At 44.5% G+C, this 22500-nt stretch overlaps 1 protein-coding gene across 1 annotated transcript in view; it reads left to right on the top strand.

Annotated features, from left to right (window-relative positions):
• LOC147035231 (uncharacterized) overlaps positions 1-22500 on the top strand; it is a 326073-nt gene that overhangs the window by 199101 nt on the left and 104472 nt on the right. Inside the window, exon 21 of the mRNA XM_085895787.1 lies at positions 12400-12610. Within this exon, the coding sequence (XP_085751913.1) occupies positions 12400-12610 (211 nt within the window). The remainder of the gene's footprint in view (positions 1-12399; positions 12611-22500) is intronic.

The following is a 22500-nucleotide window of genomic DNA, read 5'->3' as shown; positions in this document are numbered from 1 at the left end:
AAGGGTTCAATTCTGGCTTTACTGGCAGAGGGATACAGTGAGCGTCACGTTGCTTCCATCCTTAAAATTTCAAAGACGGTGATTCATAAGAACAAGGTCAAGCAGCAGACATTGGGGACAACAATGCTACAGACTGGCAGAGGGTGAAAACGACTTTCCGCTGACCGGGATGACCACCAACTCATTTGAATGTCACTCAACAACCGTAGGATGACATCAAGTGACCTACAAAAAGAATGGCAAACGGCAGTTGGGGTGTGAAGTGCACGCCGAGGACGGTTTGAAATAGGCTCCGAGAGGCAGGGCAAAGTCGTGCAAAGCAAGAAAAAAGCCCTTCATCAATGAGAAGCAAAGAAGAGCCAGGCTGAAGCTTGCAAAAGACCATAAAGATTGGATCGTAGAGGATTGGAGTAAGGTCATCTTCTCTGATGAGTCCAATTTTCAGCTTTGCCCAACACCTGGTCGTCTAATGGTAAGACGGAGACCTGGAGAGGCCTACAAGCCACAGTGTCTCGCACCCACTGTGAAATTTGGTGGAGGATCGGTGATGATCTGGGGGTGCTTCATCAAGGCTGGAATCGGGCAGATTTGTCTTTGTGAAGGACTCATGAATCAAGCCACGTGCAAGGTTGTCCTGGAAGAACACTTGCTTCCTTCTGCTCTGACAGTGTTCCCCAACTCTGAGGATTGGTTTTTCCAGCAGGACAATGCTCCATGCCACACAGCCAGGTCAATCAAGGTGTGGATGGAGGACCATCAGATCGAGACCCTGTCATGGCCAGCCCAATCTCCAAACCTGAACCCCATTGAAAAGCTCTGGAATGTGATCAAGAGGAAGATGGATAGTCACAAGCCATCAAACAAAGCCGAGCTGCTTGAATTTTTGCGCCAGGAGTGGCATAAAGTCACCCAACAGCAATGTGAAAGACTGGTGGAGAGCATGCCAAGACCCATGAAAGCTGTGATTGAAAATCAGGGTTATTCCACAAAATATTGATTTCTGAACTCTTCCGAAGTTAAAACATTAGTATTGTGTTGTTGAAATTTGAATATGAACTTGTTTTGTTGGTATTATTTGATGTTTGAAAACACTGAATCTTTGTTGTTATTTTGACCAGTTGTCATTTTCTGCAAATAAATGCTCGAAATGACAATATTTTTATTCGGAATTTGGGAGAAATGTTTTAGTGGCTTATAGAATAAAACAAAAATGTTCATTTTACTCAAACACATACCGAAAAATAGTAAAACCAGAAAAACTGATAATTTTGCAGTGGTCTCTTAATTTTTTCCAGAGCTGTATGTGTGTTTGTGTATGTATATGTGTGTGTATATATATATATATATATATATATATATATATATATATATATATATATATATATATATATATATATATATATATATATATATATATATATATATATATATATATATATATGTGTGTGTGTGTGTGTGTGTACAGTGGGGAGAACAAGTATTTGATACACTGCCGATTTTGCAGGTTTTCCCACTTACAAAGCATGGAGAGGTCTGTAATTTTTATCATAGGTACACTTCAACTGTGAAAGACGGAATCCAAAACAAAAATCCTGAAAATCATACTGTATGATTTTTAAATAATAAATTTGCATTTTATTGCATGAAATAAGTAATTGATCACCTACCAACCAGTAAGAATTCCGGCTCTCACAGACCTGTTAGTTTTGTCTTTAAGAAGCCTTCCCATTCTCCACTCATTACCTGTATTAACTGCACCTGTTTGAACTCATTATCTGCATAAAAGACAGCTGTCCACAATCAATCAGACTCCAACCTCTCCACAATGGGCAAGACCAGAGAGCTGTCTAAGGACATCAGGGACAAAATTGTAGACTTGCACAAGGCTGGGATGGGCTACAGGACAATAGGCAACCAGCTTGGTGAGAAGGCAACAACTGTTGGCGCAATTATTAGACAATGGAAGAAGTTCAAGATAACAGTCAATCTCCCTCGGTCTGGGGCTCCATGCAAGATCTCACCTCGTGGAGCCTCAATGATCATGAGAAAGGTGAGGGATCAGCCCAGAACTACACGGCAGGACCTGGTCAATGACCTGAAGAGAGCTCGGACCACAGTATCAAAGAAAACCATAAGTAACACACTTCGCCGTCATGGATTAAAATCCTGCAGCGCACAAAAGGTCCCTCTGCTCAAGCCAGCGCATGTCCAGGCCCATCTGAAGTTTGCCAATGACCATCTGGATGATCCAGAGGAGGAATGGGAGAAGGTCATGTGATCTGATGAGACCAAAATAGAGCTTTTTGGTTTAAACTCCACTCACCGTGTTTGGAGGAAGAAGAAGGATGAGTACAACCCTAAGAACACCATCCCAATCGTGAAGCATTGAGGTGGAAATAATCATTCTTTGGGGATGCTTTTCTACAAAGGGGACAGGACGACTGCACCCTATTGAGGGGAGGATGGATGGGGCCATGTATCGCGAGATCTTGGCCAACAAGCTCCTTCGCTCAACAAGAGCATTGAAGATGGGGCGTGGCTGGGTCTTCCAGCATGACAACGACCCAAAACACACAGCCAGGGCAACTAAGGAGTGGCTCCGTAAGAAGCATCTCAAGGTCCTGGAGTGGCCTAGCCAGTCTCCAGACCTGAACCCAATCGAAAATCTTTGGAGGGAGCTGAAAGTCTGTGTTGCCCAGCGACAGCCCCGAAACCTGAAGGATCTGGAGAAGATCTGTATGGAGGAGTGGGCCAAAATCCCTGTTGCAGTCTGTGCAAACCTGGTTAAGAACTATAGGAAACATGTGATCTCTGCAATTGCAAACAAAGGTTTCTGTACCAAATATTAAGTTCTGTTTTTCTGATGTATCAAATACTTATTTCATGCAATAAAATGCAAATTAATTATTTTAAAATCATACAATGTGATTTTCAGGATTTTTGTTTTCGATTCCGTCTTTCACAGTTGAAGTGTACCTATGATAAAAAAAAATTACAGACCTCGACGTGCTTTGTAAGTGGGAAAACCTGCAAAATCGGCAGTGTATCAAATACTTGTTCTCCCCACTGTATATATGTACCGTATATGTATATATGGACACCACCGTTGCCTAGCAACGGGACTTTGAAATTTTTGAAAAATCCTAAAAAATTAATTTTTTCGAAAATCAAAAAACGGCTTCCAGGCTTTTATGACACTATAATCAACCTCTTTGTCAAAAATTTTCAGCCCAATCCGTCAAAAACTTTATGACAAGTATGCAATTATGTCGCGACCACCCATGTCGCCTACCGGCTTGTTTGCATGTAATGGACAGCTCTGGAGGCCAGAGGAGTCACCCGATTTTGATGAAACCTGACAGAGTACCCTTATTATGTTTGTCACCACCGTTGCCGAGCAACGGGACTGAAATTTTTTTTAAATCCCAAAAAATTAATTTTTCCGAAAATCAAAAATCAGCTTCCGTGTTTTTATGTGCACTATAATCAATCTCTTTGTCAAAAAATTTCAGCCCGATCCGTCAAAAACTGCATGACAAGTATGCAATTATGTCGCGACCAACCATGTCGCCCACAGGCTTGTTGGGTGGTCGCTCGAGTACCCTTATTTTCACTTTTTCCGTATGTATGTTTGTATGTATGTAATGGACAGCTCTGGAGGCCAGAGGAGTCAACCGATTTTGATGAAACTTGACAGGTTGGTTCATACCAGGATCGAGTTCTATGTTTTTGAGCACCGTTGCTCTGGACACCACCGTTGCTGAGCAACGGGACTTTGAGATTTTGAAAAATCTTAAAAAATTAATTTTTCCGAAAATCAAAAATAGGCTTCCAGGCTTTTATGCGCACTATAATCAAACTCTTTGTCAAAAAATTTCAACCCGATCCGTCAATAACTGTATGAGTAGTATGCAATTATGTCGCGACCACCCATGTCGCCTACCGGCTTGTTTGTATGTTTGTATGTAATGGACAGCTCTGGAGGTCAGAGAAGTCAACCAATTTCGATGAAACTTGGCAGGCAGGTTCATACCAGGATCTCGTTGTATGCTTTTGAGCACCGTTGCTATGGACACCACCGTTGCCTCGCCATGGGGCTTTGAAATTTTAGAAAAATCCTAAAAAATATATTTTTTCGAAAATCAAAAATCGGCTTCCAGGCTTTTATGCGCACTATAATGAACCTCTTTGTCAAAAAATTTCAGCCCGATCCGTCAAAAACTGTGACTAGTATGCAATTATGTAACGACCACCCATGTCGCCTACCGGCTTGTGTCTGTGTGTATATATACATATATATATATATATATATATATATATATATATATATATGTATATGTATATGTATATGTATATATTATATATGTATATGTATATATTTATATATGTATATGTATATGTATATATTTATATATGTATATTTTTATACATATATATGTATATGTATGTATATATTTATATATGTATATGTATATACATATATATGTATATGTATATATATACATATATACATATATATATATATACATATACATATATATATATATATATATATATATACATATACATATATATATATATATACATATACATATATAATATATACATATACATATACATATACATATACATATACATATATATATATATATATATATATATATATATATATATATATATATATATATATATATATATATATATATATATATATATATATATATATATATATATATATATATATATATATATATATATATATATATATATATATATATATATATATATATATATATATATATATATATATATATATATATATATATATACATATATATATATATATATATATATATATATATATATATATATATACATATATATATATATATATATATATATATATATATATATATATATATATATATATATATATATATATATATATATATATATATATATATATATATATATATATATATATATATATATATATATATATATATATATATATATATATATATATATATATATATATATATATATATATATATATATATATATATATATATATATATATATATATATATATATATATATATATATATATATATATATATATATATATATATATATATATATATATATATATATATATATATATATATATATATATATATACATATATATATATATATATATATACATATATATATATATATATATATATATATATATATATATATATATATATATATATATATATATATATATATATATATATATATATATATATATATATATATATATATATATATATATATATATATGTATATATATATATATATATATATATATATATATATATATATATATATATATATATATATATATATATATATATATATATATATATATATATATATATATATATATATATATATACATACATATATATATATATATATATATATACATATATATATATATATATACATATATATACATATATACATATATACATATATACATATATATATATATATATATATATATATATATATATATATATATATATATATATATTTTGTGCGAATTTGCGCCCGCCGGCGTGCGAACGGCCACGTGAGTCGAATCAGGGCACGTCGCCCACCGGACGGACAATTCTGTCGTGACCCTCTCGGACTAACGCCGGGAGCTAGCCACGGGTGGGCCTTTCGGCCTCAGCACGATCGTGCCAATCGGCCACCCGCGTCGGATAGGGTTGTTCGCCAAACTCGACGTACCTAAGTACCCACGCGGATGGTAGACCGGGCGATCGCACCTCGCCGCAGGTCGACTCCGGACACGGGCTGCTTAAGCGATCCGTTCCGTGCTATCGGGATAACCGAGCGGTGTTATCGTCGGCCTCGACGGTTCCGATTAATTATCAGGCGTATTAAGCCCACGACGAACCCATTACGTGAAGCAAGATGGAGATTCAATTAAAGAAAAGACGAAGCGAAACTGGAAAACAGTTCAACATAATGCACATTTATTCAGCGGCACACATATACAGCCAAACAGAATGCACATATATCAAATGCTACAAAAGAAACAATGACGCAGAGATACTCCCGACTTCGCGAGCACACGGCAACACTTAAACAGTTTTACTTCACAGACGGCGCCGGCACACATTTACTCAAAAGCAAAGGAAAAGAAAGCCACCCTCATAGGCAAGGGGGCAGACGGGCCCGTAGGCCAATGTGTGCGCGGGACCTGGAGGAGCGGCCAGGACCGCGAGACCGGGGGGGGGGGGGTCCTACCCGCGTCTTCGTGATGAGCCGCAAATGTGGCAGCGCGGCGGTGCCCCGACTTCGTGCTCCTTCGCGGGTTTCGTTGGCACCGCTTGGAGTGGGGTGGGAACGGGGCCCCCTTTTCGCACTATCTCAGTGCGGGGGAAAGGGGGAATTGTTGATGCTCTGGGGAAGGAGTTTAGCTGGCTTGCTTGGGTCCCATGACGAGCGATTCCACCGCGACCTCGTTGCCGACCGCCGTCTTCCTTGCCTCTGACCCGAGCTCCTCGGACTCTTCCCCCAATTCTCCTCAGCCGACTGCAGAAAACCACCTGGACGCCCTCGCCTCCCGACTCCACTCTGTGCTCCAACCCGACTTGACAACAACAACTCTTGCGCAACAACTCTTCTTTCTCTCTGCCCCAAAACTCTCTTCGCTTTTCTGCCCCTAAACTCTGCTTTTCTGCTCGGCGTTTTATAGGCCGGCAGGAGAACCCATATGCAAATTTCCGGATCAGGATGAGCTCGGGGGCGGAGCCACGCTCGCCCATTGGACGGAGGAAAAGGGGCGTGAATCTCCCCTGATCCTAGAATTTGCATATCTCAATTCCACACAGACGCGCCTGGAGGCGGGGCCAAGCCGCCCCGCGCTTGCTGATTGGACGGATCAGAAGTGGGCGTGTAGCATTCCTGATCCGAATTCTCCTCGGAAAGGCCGCATTTTGCACTCGCGGCTTGGCGCGTATCTTGTACGAGCCCAGGACAGCCCGACACTTGGGGCTCACAGGTGGTGCGGGAATGGCGGTAGAAGGAGGAAGGTGAGGGTGGTGGAGGGTTTATGGTGGTGGTTTGATGGTCATGGTGCGTTTGGGAATGGCATGATGCGATGATGTGGGAGCGAGTTGTGAAGGTAAAGGTCGTGGCTGTTGGCGTTGTTGTTGTTGTGAAGCGGCGTTGTGGTTGGTGGTTGTTGTGTGATGGCGGTTGGTTCAAAATAAAGATAGAACAGAAAAACGGCTATCTCAAAGCGTCGCAGCCTGAATGAATCATATTTATTCCCTCTGAACAACGGTTTTGGGGCTAACTTCACATGTACTTACAGAGATATCTCACCTATGGGACCTGAATGGTGGTTTGCGAATTTCCACAACCGTAACAGTATATATATATATATATATATATATATATATATATATATATATATATATATATATATATTGTTATGGAAATGGCCCTTATTGGACTACTAAATATAGGATTAGCTCAGATCCCCTATTAAATGCGTGTTTAGCAAGGTTGTGTGGTAAAATGGACGTTACATGTGTGTCGGGAGGTGTAAGAGGCTGTATTATTGTTTGTGTGGTGGTGGAACAAGAGCTCCCTCTTCTTTTTCCCCATCCCGGATGAGGCCCCGCCCAGTCGGCTGAGAGGGTGTGGCCAAAAAGAGGAAGTGAAGCTAAAGGGAGGAGTTTGTCGGCTTCGTAAAGGGGGAGGAGCCAGTGGCTCGGAGCGAGCGAACGAAGACCTCGTGAAAAGGTTCAGTTTTGGCAGAAGTCCAAAACTGCAGTCGGTTTGGAGGCGTGCTCGGGGTCGAAGCGAACGAGAGAGAAACGAAGGCTCGGTAAAAAGGTTGAGTTTGTAGAAAACAGTCAGGTTTTCGAGGCGTGCTCGGGGTGGCTTCGAAGCGAGCGAAGGAAGGCTTCGTAAAAAGGTTCAGTGTGTGGAAACAGTCGCTTTCGAGGCATGCTCATGTTTTTGAAGCGAGCGAACGAAGAAGGCACAGTGTTGGATCTGCCGGGAGAGACGCTGAACCTGCCTGCACGTCGAGTCTGCATCTTTGGCAGTAAGAGAGGCGGCCTGCACGTCGAGTCTGCCTTTTTGGGAAAGTTGGAGAGGCGGCCTGCACGTCGAGTCGGCGATCGACTCTTATGAGGAGGTGATTCTGCCATGAGAGAGATGGCAGCCGGCTTTGAGAGGCGAGCATGGAAAAGGAAAGAAAAGGTGATTCTACAGAGAAAGGAACTGAGAGGACGGAGTTGAGAAGTCGGGCTTTGAGGCGGGAAGGCAAGAGAGGAGACAACGGAGCCTCTGACTGTCCCTGCTCACACCAACGGCTCGACACGTTTGCCGATCCGCTTGCCGGAGCCCGGCACCTCGATTTGGGCCTTGTCTGGTGAACAGGCCAGGCCTGGATTTGAATGCTGGACCTTGGGAGAGATCGGCTGATGCCCATCGTTGATCTGGCGGTCTCGTGCCGTCGACCTGACGTGGGGTCAGAGCACGCAGACCGCGTGCGGTGCAAAGGGGGCAAAAGTACGATGCCTCCATTTTGCCACGCGGCGTGTTCGAGCTGGAGGTTCGAATCCGTGGACATCCGCTTGTTACGAGCGACATTCGTGCTTTTTGACACTTTCCTCTCGTCCATGAGACATCACCAAGAACTCTGTCTTGCATGCATGCTGTCTGTCTGTCTTGTTTGCACATCGTATAAGGCATATATCGTTCGCGACCCCCTCGAAACCTGTAGTCCGTAGTTCCCTAGTTAAGAACGGGATAAAGATTGTTAATAAAAACATTGTCGTGAATGGTTTGCTTGTGTCATGTTCCCCAATGTTCCCCAATAAATCTGGTTGGTTCGTATGAAGTTGCCACTATGGATTAATTTGTGTCGTGTCGAGGGGCATATAATATTGGTTCGATTGGCATATAAAACCAAAATGGTTTCAGACTGGCAGAAAACGCTCGGCATCTGACACAACCAGTCTGTAACCTGGGTTCTATTTCCCCAACTGGTAAGGTACAAGGATTCCATTGGTATCGCGATTGAAGACGCGTGACCCGAGGTCTGTGCCGAGCCGGCCGGCGTAAAAACCCCGGAGACTGCGGTGGTGAGGGCGGCGCCAAGAGTCGGGCGAGAATCACGCCACCCCGGATCCTCAACAATATATATATATATATATATATATATATATATATATATATATATATATATATATATATATATATATATATATATATATATATATATATATGTATGTATGTAATTGGTTCAATAAAAAATATTTTCACGAAAAAATATAAGTGACTACTATATTCGTTATTGTTGTCTGTCTGCCTGTCTGTCCAGAGCATAGCTCCGTGGGTTTTGATCCAATCCTGATAAAATTTTACTGGGAGGTTTATATCATGATCTAGTTGTGTTTTCCTGAGAATGGGCGTGGTGCGCCCATTATGGGCGGAGCCACGCCCAAAAACCATGTGTTTTTAGGGGGTAGCCGATTTCAATTTGCATCTTCTCCGAGGGGGTTTGTTGAATCTGACAGGGCTTTCGGTATTTGGTTAGCCCAATAGCACCTGCATAGCCCCACGGAGCTCGATTTTTCATTTTCGTCCCAAGGTCAAGGTCACAAGGTCACGAACTTATAAAATTGGGAATTTTGACATAAAAATCATTCGACCGCCCAAACTTTGAGAGCTCGGATGACAATATTTTTTTTATGCATAATCTTGAGGTCATTCCACACCTAAAGTCTTCAAACCATTTTGCTCCATCTCGAACACCTTGCCCGTGGCACCACCTTGAAGTTTGTTTTTACGCTGATTTCATCAAAGTATGGATAATCCGAGGAGTGCGAAATGCCATATAGCCTATATGACGTTGTATTGTTCCTGGAATGTTCCAGAGGAAGTTTTGAACCAAAGGTCATAATCCTTGACCTTTGACCTTTAAAGTTCAAAAAGGTCAAATTTTCAAAGTTGTGGGAATCGAACCGGGTTTTCGACCTTCTTCGCCAAACTAACTCCAATAAGCTATTGCACGTTTCTTGTTTCCTTATTTTAATGTCCACAACATTGTTTTGTGACCTTTAAAGGTTATGCAAAGGTCAAATTTTGAAAGTTGTTGAACGAAACCGAGTTTTCGACATTTTGCAGCTAATAACCTGTCACTCGTACCACATCATGTTGATCATTTTTATAACTTGGTCAAACATTATCACATTGTCTCATCCTTGACTTCTGAAACAATCTGCATCGTTAAATACCACTCGTGAACCATCGTCGTCTTCAGACTTGTGTGTATACATACATGTGTGTGTGTGTATATATATATATATATATATATATATATATATATATATATATATATATATATATATATATATATATATATATATATATATATATATATATTATCCCTGTGTCGTAAGAGGCGACCAGGGTTGCGTCAGGAAGGGCATCCGGCGTAAAACCTGTGCCAAATCACAATGCGGATCATATGGATGATCCGCTGTGGCGACCCCTAACGGGAGCAGCCGAATGAAGAAGAAGAAGAAGAAGATATATATATATATATATATATATATATATATATATATATATATATTTTTTTTTTTTTTATATATACAGTAGACTTGGCGTAAGTCGTCACCATCATGACCGATAAAAAAGTGACGACTTTGACATGTGACGACTAACGCGTGTGCGAACATTCATGATGACTGTGGGGTGAAGGATGAAGTTGCGCGTGGCCTGGATACGTACGCGTGAGAGGGCGCAACAATCTCTAAGCCGGCTATTGTACCAAAAGGGAAACACAATCCTCGGGGCATTGGTGGGGGTTCATTGGTTCGTTGGAAAGTGATCAAGCAAAGATGGAATTCATGAATCACTTTATCAAAAGTAAAGATAATGAACAACTGTAAGACAACTCATGTACCATCGGTGATGGTATATGACCATCGACAAATGTGGAATGAATGGCTGTTAGAATTCATTCATTGGAATGAATGTAGAATGAGTTTTCATATGGAATGAAAACTCGTATACCATCGACAAATTACATGACACACAGCCATCGTGATGACTACCACTCAATACCTATGTGAAAGTGAGTGTGGTGATGTACAAAACAAGCCAATATAAAACCATGATCGGACTTCAACACTAAGCTCGATCAATCCTTTACTCCTTTGCCAGAGACTGCATTGCGCAGCCTGTATACCTCTTCAGATGCATGTGGGACGGCGCGCTGACTGAGCTGAACGCAGCACAGTTATAAATAGCCTGCGTATCACGATTCCATGAATTCGGGCTTCTCACGAGGCAGCAGTTCCATGTGACGAGTTAGGCGTGGTAATTTACTTGAGTTTGCATTACGCGGGAACGGACAACATCTGACGACTTAGACCAAGTGACGACTTTGAGATGACGACTTGCAGACTTTATTCACAGTCTGTAAGTCGATTTAGCATTAGATAAATTCGGGACTTTTTGACGCTGCCGACTTAGGCGAAGTGACTAGTTACACGCTGCCGACTTGCGCCTATTTTACTGTATATGCAATTTTGACTTTATAAGGAAGGCACTTCTGACATCCATAAATAACTCACTTACTCCCCATGACGAGTACTTGCCATGTGCCAAGTTTAACGTTTTTCCTTGGTGCGGTGTTGGAGATACAGAGCTCCAAAGTTTTTTCCGTTTTTTCAACATGCCTGCCACACCCCGTGACCGATGACGTTTATAATTATCAATAAAACATCCTTTCTTATATGTGTACTCGCTCCAACGGTGAAAACTTTATCTCAATCCGACAAGCGGTTGCTGAGAAAAACACTAAATTTGTGTGCAGACAAAAAACAGACAGACAAACACACCCAAATGCAATGCCCTCTCCTTTGGCAATGGTAGCAAATCATCCTCGTCATGCACCCAACCTGTCCACCATGTTTCGTCTGAATCCGCCTGTAACTTTTTGAGGTATCGTGCCGCATCGTTTTGGCCCTATCTCTCAAGAGTGAAGAATCACGTTAAATATTTCCAGTGTCCGGATCTTCACCAAAATGTACTAAATTTGTACACGTCACATGCCCAACCTGTCCACCAAGTTTCGTCCCAATCCGTCCCTAACTTTGAGAGATATCCTGTTCACAAACAAACAGACTAGGTTGCAAACATAACCTCCATCCACTTTTGGTTGCGGAGGTAAGAACGAGCAAGCTGTGATTTTCAACTGCCTTTTGTTTTTATCTGCGTGTTTGGTATGCTTTTTAATGGAAACATTTCAGCAGTATGTGTGCATTAACTTGCAGATGTTCATGTGTTTGCATTGTCTTGGCAGGGTAAGAGTGTGTGGCTTGCCACAGGCAAAGGCAATGGGCCATGGATGGCCAGTCCCTATATGCTTTGTTGACGAGGGCCGCTTGGGTTGGGCACGTCTGGAACATCTTGCTGAATTGCCTTTGCACCTTTCTGTGCTGCAACCGCTCTGTACAGAAGTGGTGCTCTGCCGACTCTGTCCTGCTGACAGAGGCTTTACCTGGCCTCCCAGGGTAAGTTAGAATTAGAGTTGCTGGCTGCTAATTGAAAATGTGATACATTTGACAAGACTTATCAGTGATACTTTGGCAGGATTTGATATGTTTATTAAGGTGGTGAAAGTGAAATCGCCGAAGTTGAATATCTACAAGTCAAAACGGTGAAAGGTATACAGAAAATGGTTTATTGTACCCACAAGTGAGGCATTTTTTTAATGCAAGACCGTTGAGGTCTATTTATTAACAACTCACAAAGGTACCCACAATGCCAGGTCCCTCCTCCCATCCCCTCTCCCCCCCCCCCGATCCCACCCTAACCCCTGCCTCCTCCCAACCCAGCCACTCCATCCAGACTCACACCCCACCCTCCCCCCTTCCATCCCACCTCCACCCTTCCCATCCCTCCTCCCACAAAGGAATTTTTCAGGGTATATATTTGGAGAAGTTAGCTAAGGTAGTAACTTTCTTTTTTCTACAAACTCTTCATTCACCCTTGAGAGTTGTGTCATTTGATGAGTAGTAAAATTACCTTTATTTGAATCCATGTATAGGTTGTTTGTTCTTTTTTGGGCGTTTTTGAATAATTAGTGATTCGCGCATTTGAGATGTTACATGACTCCTCCTTCGCCAAACTTCCCGATTGTTGTAATGTCTTGATGAACAGTTTTTTGTTTTTTTACATCTGATACAATATTTGAAGAGAGGAGCTGACCATCTCTCTCATTATACATGTATCTGGGTTAAAATCCGCAAAAGTTTGGGCTTTTTATCAAGCATTGTGTACATACATCTACCATCGGAGATGGCGTCTGGTGGTGGTTCGTGTGTTTACAAGTTATGAATTGTGAGGAAATTACTGGGAGAGCCCAGATGGGAGAACAGTACTCAATCAACCTGCGGATGAAAGCCTTGTTGGTGGATGGGAGCTCAGGTGTGTCAAGGAAGGACTTTGCATGACGGTGGATGTCTGGCTTTGGAGGCCAATTTTGATATGTGGCTTGCCCAAGAGAGATCATGGCTGAGAGCGAGACCCTATAGTTTGAGAGGGTTGTTGAGAAAGCAGATGGAAGGGTTTGTGATACGGTCCTTTCGGAGAGAGCAAGTGAGTGTGTGGGATTTCTCAGGATTAAAAGACATATTCCAAGTGTTTGACCAGTTTGTAATTTTGGCAAGGTCTCAGGAGAGGGAAGACGCTGCTGCCTGTCAGTCAAAAGGATGAGATATGTCACGGCAGAAAGTGGAGTCATCAGCAAGGCGAGAGAGAGAGGATTTTCCAGAGTCATTGAGATCATTGAGGAAGATGAGGTTTAATATAGGGCCTAAAACACTGCCTCATGGTACCCCAGCCTTGACAGTGATAGAAGAAGAAAGAATTCCGTTGAAAGCCCCATGTTGACTGAGAGTGGAGGAAGTCAGGAATCCAAGAGTGGAGTTGGCCTTGGATTCCATAGGCAGAGAGTTTAGAGAGCAAGACAGGATGCCAGACTGTATCAAAAGCTCAAGATATGTCCAGAGAGATGGTCCTAATCTCATGTCTGATGTTGAGAGCCTCCATTCATTGTTGGGATAGTCGAAGCAGCATGTCCTGGTGGAGTGACCAGGTCTGAATCCGAATTGTTGATCTGAGTTGAGGCTGTTGGGGAAAAGCAATGATTTTATGTCAACTGCGATGTATTCCATGACCTTGCTGATGATTGGAAGTAATTCAATTGGTCTGTGGTGGTGGTCGTATGGCAGCTTCGCTGCCGTGGTCGCTATCATTTATTGAAGCGCAACTGTGTCGCTGATGCAGTGCCCCCTACCAGTACACACACTGGAACTGGTACTCATTTCGCCGACCTCGGAAGGATGACAGGATGAGTCAACCCCCTGGTGTATTAATTCAGTGGCTGACGGGGCTTGAACTCAGGACTCTAGGATCCCAAGCTGCCACCCTAACCACTGAGCCAACACCAGGCTTATTGGTCTGTCATTAAGGGGATCTGTTTGCACCTTTTTATGTAATGCTGTGATTGCTGATTTCCAAGCAGATGCAAGATGATCTTTGGAAAACGGCAGGGTGAAAGGGCAGAAATTGGAAGGCAAAGAGCAGCAGAGCAGGTTTTTAGGACACATGGGCTGATGCCATCTGCCTCAGTTGCGGAGTGAGTCTGGGTTTGCCAGAAACCTCTCCACCTTTTCAGGTGCAAAATACATGGAATTCTGGAGCAGTTGGGTATGACTGGGAAGTGTGAGTACAGAGCACCCCTCTTGGTTTAGGGACACAAGATTTTGAAGCAAACATAGAATTGAGGCATTAGGCCTTCTCACCTGTGGAGTCGGCTGTGGTGCCATTTGAAGCGAGGGAAGGAATGGAAGGGGAGCATACACCACATACAGACCTAACAAGGTGCCACCAGGTTTAACAGGAGGGAGAAAAGTTTGAACGTTTATTCTTAACATTGGACAGATGATGTTTTATGGCTCTGCTGAGGGTCGAGACACACTTGTTGCTGGTGAAATATCTGAGGTTGTCTTCAGTTGAATATGAAGTTGCCTTCGGTTGACTTTGATATTAACTCAGCCTTGGAATTCTTCCACCCATGGTACACTGAATCCTGTGATGAAGAAGTTGGCTTGAAACAATTTGTCTGCTCTTCCTGGAAGGCATATCCGAACGACGGCAACCTCACATCATTTCACAAAGCCTGCAACTCTCATACATGTTCCACTCTCATGAGATCCAGAAAGTGACATTTGTCCGACCTCAAGACTGAAGTTTCAATCTTGTCTCACTCCCCAAAAACTCGATGGCACATTGTTAAGTCTGTCTCCGGAGTATGCTCCCCCTCCATCCCTTCGCTCACCTCAAATGGCACCACGTCCAACTCCACTCGTGAGAAGGCTGTATGTCTTAATTCTTTTTGCCTCCAAATTTGTGTCACCAACCCCTCGTTCTCTGTACCCAACCTCCCTTTTGCAACCATGTATAGCTGAATGTCATTTTTTTCTCGGGCTCTACTGTGAAAGTGGAGCTGTTAGGAATATGAGGGAGTGAATCTCGGTTCTGTGAATCTCTGAATTCAGAGATTCAAAGAAGCGCGTGTAAACGGCGGGAGTAACTATGACTCTCTTCAGGCGCACCTGGTGTGGACGGTATGAGCTCAAGCTTCGTCGCTTGAGCAGCTTTGTATCAGCTTCAGTGTTTCACATGTACGTATGTTGGAAGCGACCTTCATCCTTTCCATGGAGTGTGTGTGTGTGTATGTGTGTATGTGTGTATGTGTGTATGTGTGTATGTGTGTATGTGTGTATGTGTGTATGTGTGTATGTATGTGTGTGTGTGTGTGTATGTTTTCACTGCCGCGGCATAGCACGGGAGGACGCATAGCTATATCTGTTGCACCTGAGAAGGTGGAGAAGTTTCTGGCAACCCTCGACTCTGATTCTGCAACTGGACTGAACGGCATCAACTCACGTGTCCTTAAAACCCTGCTTTGCTCCTCTTGCACGTCCTCTTTCTTCCCTTTTCACCCTAACATTTGTCTCACCTCATGTTCCATCTGCTAAGAAATAAGTCAATATCACCACATTACATCAAAAATAGTGGCAAAAAATAGCGGCAAAAATAGTGTGTGTGTGTATATATATATATATATATATATATATATATATATATATATATATATATATATATATATATATATATATATATATATATATATATATATATATATATATATACACAATGTGTCCAAACTGATGGTGTGGCCATGGGTTCTCCAATTGGCCCAGTTCTTATGAATATTGTTGCGGGCCGGGGGTCTGGTGAGAAAACCACAAGGTGGAGCTATCTCAGTTCCCACCAGACTCCCCGGAATTGTTGTAGGCCGTCGCACATGGATAATTCCCTGATTCGGCGGGTCGCTTAACCGACCGTAGACGCCAATAACTCAACCACGTGACTTAGGGTCCTCTGTCTAGTTAATCCAGTTACCCAAAATAACCAAGTGATTTAATTACCGGGGAACACGCCATCAGTACGCCTTGTCCGAACCAGATCACTCGACCGGACCGTATCACTTTACCGGATCGGATGGAGGCAAACGACACTGCCAAGGACGTACCGGCTAAAAGGAAAGGATCATTGGGAATAAAGTCCCGGCTAAGCTTGGATTCGGACCATGCTAGATCAATGGAGGAAAAGACAAAAACGAGCAGGGAACATTTCTAATAATTTATTTACAATTGGGCGAGGAAAAGTATGTGGTACAGGGATAGGTTTATTGGGGTGTGTTGTGCAGAGATGTGGAAGAAAGGTGTGCTGCAGCAATAAACAAGCAACTTCTGAAAGCGGACGCAGAGCAGACCTAACCCAAAAATAATAACAACAATCTTCTGCAGGCTTACTTTTAAGACAGGGGCCAGGACACACACACACGCACGCACGCACGCACGCATGCACCCACAGACACAGAAAACTCCATGAAGAGGAATTGAAACAAGACAGGAGAGGAGTTGAGGCTACAGTCTCTCTGTACCTTGGTATAATTGATACGCGCCACCAATATGTTTGGGGGGAATGCTCCGTGGCGCGGTACCCCCCTGACAGCTGGTGCGTCGTCTCCTGCTTCGGGCAGCTCACGTCGAGACCGTGGGCGTGAAGGAGGGGCTTGAGTTGGGAGGGTGGAGTCAGCGTCATGTGGGCGGAGAAGAGGAGGAGGAGCCTAGCGATAACGACAGAAGGCAGAGTCGAAGTGATGATGACAGAAGGCGGAGTCGAAGTCCAGCTTGAGCGGGAGAGGCAGCGCAGAGAGAGAGAAGGAGGATCCGCTCAGACCTTTATAGGCCCCGCAGCGCAGGCCACCCAAAAACTCGGTGTCGTCACCCGAATCGGGTGCTCTGATTGGCCCCGACCCCCTACGCGGCCCGGCTGCGCTGGCCAGAAAGCGCAGCATTCCACTTCCGGCAAGGTTACCCCGAGCCGTAAAAATGTCTTGCTCCGACCTCACAACATGATACGAATCCCCCACACCAAACTCTGCACCATGAATCGCCATGCCCTGACGACCGGCTGAGAGTGGTGTCGGTCCCACACGCCCGCTCGGGTGCCCCGACCAGTGCTGGCCAACGTGGCGCAAGCTGTACAACATGCCTCCGACCCATCGCAGCTTTGCTGGCCGTTGAGGCGAGAGGTAAGATGTTATGGCAAACCCATGCGCAGGCAGTAAGATGTGCCTATTTGTGCCCGGCTCTGTACGATAACAAAGTGTCTCTAGCGGCGCATAGGTCTGCCTTTGAGAGCACGTTCTGAACAACATCTTCCGTTCTGATCCGCCATTACGCACGTGGCCAGCACTCGCCCGATTCTGCTATTGTGTGCGCGGGGCGAACCCCGATCGATACAATTAGTCCAGAAATGGGTTGAAAGGAACTCGTCGCTTGCACCTTGCACACTTGCATCCCCCGCAGCGTGGCATGGGGTTGCCTTTCTATTATCGGCCTCGGTACACGTTCCGTGCAGCGTGGGCGTCGTGCTGGGTGTGTTTCTGTCCATTGGGTGGAAATTACCGCTGCGTGTGCATTTGGAAGGCTGTGATTTCTATGGAGGGGTGTCCAGTGTAATGCCTGCTTGGCCTTTGCTGAGGACCCATCTCAGCGAAGGGCACACGTGGCTCAGATTTACCTCAGGAATAATCAGAAAAGAAGAGCAGGAATGACATTAGAAATGAAATGAAGAAGGAATGATGTAAGCAAACCTAGCTATGAGATCCTCGCAATGCACACCCCTTTTGTCCTGCTAGACAAAAGGGAAGGGACCATCTTCATATATGTTAATGGAATAACTGTCTTGGGACCACTATCTGTTGGATGCATGCGGTTCCGAGAACCGCAACAATATGTTGTTCACCGCATCCCTCCAACACCAATAGCAGCCAACATGCAGTGGTCTCCAGTCAGTTATTTCATTAATGTACGTTCAGATAGTCCCTTCCTTCTTGTCTTGTGGGTCGAACGGGATAGTGCGTTGTGTAAATGTCATAGTTGGGTCTGATTAAACCTTTGAACTTCATTCCTATTATTTTTTTTTCGCTATTCCTGAGGTAAATCCAAGCAAGGGGTCCTCGCGTGGCTGGCAGGAACTCCGCTCGGACACCCATCAGTAAAAACCACAGCCGTGCCCTTCGCGTAAGAATGCGTCCTCACAGAAAACCAAGGGCCGCAGTAGATGCCAACATTAAACGCCAGCGCTGCACGGAGTGAGTGCGTTCCCCACAGCGATGACCCCCCACCCACTGTTCAGGCGATCAGAGGCGTAACCAACACACCAAATGCTAACAACATACAGTATGCACGTGGCGCACTCTTCTTCAATCCAAATCTCCATTAATAAATTTATCTGTCCCCTTTTCAATCTGAATCTCCATCTAATAATTATATCCAATCCTTTCCCTCAATTCCCTGACACAGGTCAGGGCTGGCACCGTGAATCCCACTGCCTCTGATAACCGTGAACACCATGCTCGATGGCGGGCAGACCCGCGTGCTGACCACGTGTACAATGGCGGATCCGCGCGCACTGTACGGGCATGCTCGATGGCAGACGGACCCGCGCGCTGACCACGTGTACAATGGCGGACCCGCGCACAATGTTCGGGCATGCTCGATGGCGGGCGGACCCGCGCGCTGACAACGTGTACAATGGCGGACTCGCGCACAGCTGTGATACTTTATCATCGTGCAGAACGGGGCACGAATAACACACATCTTTGATCGGGTCTGCGCATGGGGTTACAATAATGTCTTCCAATCGGTCTTCGCTCACCACGACGGCACCAAATGTCTCCCACGGACGACAGACATCCTCCCGCACATCTGCCCGCATGGGAGAAACCACACCATGCCAACAAGTAAGTTTCTGCATTTCATGAAAGTCCACAAAGATATTGTTGCGGTTCTCGGAACCACATGCATCCAACAGATAGTGGTCCCAAGACAGTTTTGTCCATCCCTCTCTTTTTGTCTAGCGGGACAACAAGGAAGTGCGTTGCGAAGATCTAATAGCAAGTTTGCTTAAATCATTTTCTTCTTCACTTCGTCCCTTCTCTTCTTTTCGTCTGATTATTCCTGAGGTAGATTAGCCACGTGCGCCTTCGCTGTGAGGTGGGCCCTCATTGAGGCCAGCGCGTGCGGAGCTGCTGTGAGGAAACTGCAGTGCAGAGCCCTCGATCCCAAGCGAGCCCGAAACCCAACGTGTTCCACGAGTCATATAGTGCGTTTAGCAGTGCGGGATTGTCAATTTGAGCTTCCGATGATCTCGGGAAGATTGCCGGTTGCATTAAAAAGGCATACGAATGAATACCTCTTAAGAGGCTGCACGAATGGTGTTTTTCACAACACAGGAAACAGCCAGCACGACGCCCACACTGCACAAAACACGTACGGAGGCTGATAAAGGCGATGACCACGCCATGTTTGGCGGAATACGAGTGTGTGGAGTCGATGTGGCTTGTTCCTTTTCAACCTCAATATCCGACACATACAGTAAACGCGCTTTATAAAGCCACGGTTATAAAATTCAGCTGCTTATTGTGACCAAAATGAGTTGGAACGGAATGTTACATAGAGAAATTCGCCAGATAATAAATCCACCTGCCGTTTAAGAAAGCCACCTGCTTGGCACGTGCGCGGTCTCAACCTAAGCTTGATATAGTATGCGCTGCTGTGTGTTTTACTATAAGAGAACTGGAAAATCCCAACGCGCGTGGAAATCCCATTGACTACAGCCTTGTGCAATGATTTCCAGCTCACTACGCTTTCACTTTTCGGTCGTCACAGCGGGTGAAGCGTGTACTATATGCGTTTATAGCTTGCGCCGGTTGGTTGAATTCTATCTCTCAGCATTTTTGTACTTTAAGAGTCACGAGTTGGGTTGTGGAAGTGGAAGAAGAAAGCGACGACGAGCCCGAGCCGATGCCAACAGCGGCAGAGATGCGGACTGCACTCGCCAAATTGGACAGGTGACTGCAGCTCTCAGGTTTTGCCCATCCCGATTTCCGCCACGTGACGGATTCAATAAAGGAACATTTGCGCAAACCCTTCCCTCCCAAGCAAGCGACCTTGGAGAGATTCTTTTGAACAATCCCCTTCTCACCGTTTGATAAATCAATGTTTTTGTAGCATAAAGCAGTGTTTAACAACATTCGCTTTTTGTCTTATCTATCCAGTAGGTGGCTGAAAATAAATCCAGCCGGTTAATAAATCCAAACGGCGTGGTCTCATGGTGGATTTATAAAGCGGTGTCTACTGTATTGGTGTTCGCCTCGCACACACGCTAGCGGGGTCATGCGAACGCGAGTGCTGGCCACGTGTGTAATGGCCAAACTGCGCGCACTGTATGGAATGTGCTCGAAGGCAGACACATACGCCGCTCGCGAAACATGCACGGATTTATCCATAATGATATACCTTCGACCCTCGCTGGCAGCAGTGGATTCTCCATGGATGGTGAACGTCTTCTAGTCTCTACGGCCAGCGAAGCTGCGATCGGGCCAAGGAATGTACAGTGTGGGCCACGTTGGCGCGCATGGAGCGAGCGCATTGATCGGCGCTGGTCGAACGCCCAAACGGGCATGCGGGGCCCTCGGCCGGTCGCCAGGGCGCGGCCCAGGGGTTTTTGCAGGACGATATGCGTGCCAATTTCGGTGTGGGCGATTCGTGTCATGTCGTGGGGTCGGAGAGGAGTATTGCTGCTGTCTGGGATGGCCTTGCCGGAAACGAAGTGAGGCGTTTTCCGGCCAAAGTTAGCGAGCCACGTGAGGGGTTGGGGCCAATCAGAGCCCCGATTCAGGTGATGACGTTTCGATTCAGGGTGGCCGCTCCCCCCGCGTGGCATTCCTATAAAGGCAGAGCAGTCCCTCCGCCTCTCTCTTTTCTCTTTCTCTTTCGTTTGCTCGATCTGGCCTTGCCCTCGTCCCTCGGCATGACCCGCCTCCTGCTGGCTGGACTCCGCCTCCTTATCTCCTCCCACACGACGTCAACCCCACCCGCCTACCTGGTCCCGCCTACCACTCCATCCTCGCACTCTGGACTCTGTCCCTTCTCCACTCAAGCTCCTCCTTCATGAACACGGTCTCCACATGTGTGGCTGAAGCCAGAGACGACACGCCCACTGTCGGGTACCGCACCATGGAGCATTCTCCCCCACAACCCCCCCTCCCCCCCACCAAACAAAACGTATTGGTGGTGCATCGTTCTATCAAGCACAAAGGTACTGAGATCATAGCCTCAACTCCTTTCCCTTCCTGTTGCAATACTCCCACACACATCCATCGGGGTGTGTGTGTGTGTGTGTGTGTGTGTGTGTGTGTGTGTGTGTGTGTGTGTGTGTGTGTGTGTGTGTGTGTGTGTGTGTGTGTGTGTGTGTGTGTGTGTGTGTGTGTGTGTGTGTGTGTGTGTTGGCACCTGTCTGATTAAGTAAGACTGCAGAAGATCCTTATCATTATTATTGTTATTATTTTTGTGTTAAGTCTGCTCTGTGTCCGCTTTTGTAAGTTGCCTGCTTATTTGCTGCACCACACCTCTCCCCTATCTCTGCACAACACCCCCCAATATATCCTGATCGTACCACATACCTTTCCTCGCCCATTGTAAATAAATCATTATTAGCTATGTTCCCAGCTCGTCTTTCTGGTTTCTTTCATTGATCCAGCATGGTCTGAATCCTAGCGTAGACGGGACTTTATTCCCAATGATCCGTTCCTTTTAGCCGGTACGTCCTTGGCAGTGTCGCTCGCCTGCATCCGATCCGGAAAAGTGATCCGGTTCTGACAAGGTGTACCGAAGGCGTGTTCCCCGGAAATTAAACCACGTGATTAATTAGGTTACCCGATTAACCCATAGACGGGAGGACCCTAGGTCACGCG

This window comes from Eptatretus burgeri, chromosome 1 (genome assembly GCF_056783735.1).
Source record: "Eptatretus burgeri isolate ZD-2024b chromosome 1, Ebu_testis_v1, whole genome shotgun sequence".
Classification (NCBI taxonomy): Eukaryota; Metazoa; Chordata; class Myxini; order Myxiniformes; family Myxinidae; genus Eptatretus; species Eptatretus burgeri.
Note: the sequence above shows the minus strand (reverse complement) of the source record. Positions and strands in the feature narration are given on the sequence as shown.